The sequence below is a fragment of the Contarinia nasturtii genome, unplaced genomic scaffold, assembly GCF_009176525.2.
Source record: "Contarinia nasturtii isolate CC-2019 unplaced genomic scaffold, AAFC_CNas_1.1 Cnas_scaffold_3514, whole genome shotgun sequence".
Taxonomy (NCBI): Eukaryota; Metazoa; Arthropoda; class Insecta; order Diptera; family Cecidomyiidae; genus Contarinia; species Contarinia nasturtii.
In genome coordinates, this window is record NW_022200814.1 from 1 (window position 1) to 2,746 (window position 2,746).

General features: G+C 31.8%; 1 protein-coding gene across 1 annotated transcript; it reads right to left on the bottom strand.

Annotated features, from left to right (window-relative positions):
* Positions 1–6: 6 nt before the first annotated feature.
* LOC116350082 lies at positions 7–2,653 on the bottom strand. The gene is made up of 2 exons (XM_031781805.1): positions 2,053–2,653; positions 7–1,474 (listed from the first exon to the last, which is right to left on the bottom strand). The coding sequence occupies exons 1-2, from the start codon at positions 2,116–2,118 to the stop codon at positions 752–754; spliced, it is 789 nt and encodes a 262-aa protein (XP_031637665.1). The 5' UTR covers positions 2,119–2,653; the 3' UTR covers positions 7–751.
* Between the last annotated feature and the right edge of the window lie 93 nt (positions 2,654–2,746).

Consider the following 2,746-nt stretch of genomic DNA (forward strand, 5'->3'; position numbering starts at 1 on the left):
TGTCATATCGAGATTCAAATGATTCCAAATGATTTCAAATTTTTCCAGTTTACTCGCTAAATAAAAGTAATAATAACTAAAGTTTGAATTTTTCCGTGTTTATACATTCTGTTAGAATTGATGTGGTAATACCACAGTGGTATAGAATAAAAACAGTTTATTTTATACGTTGAAATTTCGATTTGAACCACAAATTCTTGAATATTGGAACATCTTTCATTTGAATTTGTTTCCATTCGTTTCCGAGAATTTTCTTCAACTTCAAGAGATTTTTCTCTGGGAGACAAACAATGATTTGTTCTAATTCAGGCAATTCGCTCAGCAATTTTCTAATATAGATTTTATTTCTACACTGTTTTGAAGATCCTTTCAATTTCAGTATTTTCAATTTTTTATTAGGCAAAACGATGCTCAACAAATTAAAATTTGGAGAAATCAGATGCACACGTAATCTTGTAAGATTTTCAAACTCAAATAAGGCAGTTTGTTGATTTGCGAATGAATGTCCGAAACACGAAAATGATTCGACTGATTTGAACCGATATGTTGATGTAAGTTTTTTTTGATTAGAGTATATTTTGAACTTTTTTAATTGAGTTAAGTTTTCAACGATCGAAGAATATATTAAATTGTAGTAATTTCTCATATCATTTAACGATAAAAACAAATTTAAATATTTGATCTGTCGATTCATACTCAAAAAAGAAATGAGTGAATGTGCTTCTTCATCGCTATGTAGTTGCAAAGAAATTCATTCTAATTGTGGAAAGTACTTTTCTAATGTTTTTGGAACGGAACTTAAAGTCAAACAACGTAGATTTGGCATTAATTCCAAAACTTCCGGGTACACAAATCCACGTGTAATGAATTGATGTAACTTGCTTAATGGCTTATTCAAGGGGAAAAATGGATAACTTTTCAGTTCTAGCATCTCCAATGAATCGGTGCAATATTCGAAAACGTATTTGATCACATTTTCATAGGCGGTCGGGATGTTTGTAACGGGGACATTTGAGTTTAGCCTACAAACACACTCAATACGCATAAATTGAATGGATTCTCCAAAATTTCGCATTAGCTTGAACCAAATTTTGGCATCACGGATTCTAACGATCAATTTGTTTTTACAAACATTTCCCGTAATTTTCTCTTTCATCTCACGTTGTAATTCACTCACATCATGTGAATGATGAAAAGCATCAAATGATATTAGATGATGTCTATGTCTTCGGGAAAATACTGAGCCAGCAATATTTTTAAGGCGTTTGCTTGTGTCAGATACATTTGCTAAATCTTCCAGCTGCAAGTGGCACAAAATCAAGTCAATCACGTTGTCACACATATCGTTGAATTCTGTTGGCGTTTTTTCATCGTGAGACTGTTTCTTTTCCTTTGAATGCAAATAAGAAATGTCATGTTGATGTTTTCGTTTCATTGCGGATGCAGTCATTGGGCTGTATTTTACGTTGATTGGCTGCAAGTAATGAGAAATGATTGTAATGATGAGGTAAGATCATTTAAGCATAGTGAGTGTTATCAGAATACGGCTGCATTCACAGCTATTAGCAAAAGGTAATTATTAGAAAATTCGTCATGTTAATAGTTCATCGTCAGGCAAATATCATCTACCACGTAGGAGCAAATATAAATAAAAATCTTCTACATTGAATGCTCCGTCATGATCGCCTAACGTACATTAATGACAATTCGCATTTCAAGAATTTATTTTGATTCCACGCCAAATTTAATACAATTTGTAGCTGTCATCCATCCTGAGTATAGTTGGCACTAGATACCTGTTAAAAAATGGTTTATCCATATAAAAATCACTATGACCTCATGTCCTCTCGTGACCGATAAATTATAACCATGACGAATTCTCTATGGGTACGCTAAAATTAGTTATTTTTCTTGTTTTAAATTTCATAATGTTCGGCATATGCATGACAAATAATATAACATTTGGATTTCATGTGATTGTCATTGATTGCTCTGTACATCTCGTCGATTGGAATGTTTGAGTGAACCATTTTTTGCAAATGATAAACTTACCATTACTCCATGGTTGTTACAGTGAGCTTCTCTATTGATTGTCAGTTCCGAGAGATTCTTTTCCATTTTTCTTCTCAGTTAATTTCCATTTCTTTAAAAAAAATTAACTCGTCCTCAGACACAATAAAATTTCATCGAGAATAGATGATAGTGATAGAAAACACAAGATTGAGTGTGTTGAAATATAGATCAGTTCACTTCTTCAAATCAAAAACTATTTTTTATTATTTAAAAAAATTGATTGAAACTCAAAAAATTTGCATAATCCAAATGACTGACTTTTATTTGAAATCTTACTGCCACCAAGTTCGCTCACCTCAATTTTATCAACTATTTTATGGAATAAAAATGTAATTAAAACGTAAAACAACAGCTTGTTATATATGTTTGATGTTGTCAAAAACAAAATTCACTATGACGAACTGTCATTCGTACAGTAACTATTTTGACAGATATGTCCAATTATGTGCATTTGTATATGTGTAGCAGTATTCAAACACACGAATTCACCTCGATAGTGAATAAAACAATAAAGTGGTGAATGCTTTTTGTATGGGAAGGATGCCTGTTTTTTTTTTGGCATATAGACCGGGAAGTTTTTTGAGTTTAGAAGGTCATAATTATCCTAGGAAAAAATTCCCGACTATTTTTTTTTCAGTTTTAAAGAAAAGTTGGTTAGAGGGTTAAATAGATG

What these genes read in the sequence shown, in the direction of transcription:
- LOC116350082 (XM_031781805.1), bottom strand. Translation starts at nt 2,118, where the DNA reads ATGGAAAAGAATCTCTCGGAACTGACAATCAATAGAGAAGCTCACTGT. An exon ending in GTAACAACCATGGAGTAATG is followed by an intron (nt 1,475 to 2,052) that starts GTAAGTTTATCA and finishes CATTACTTGCAG; the next exon opens with CCAATCAACGTAAAATACAG.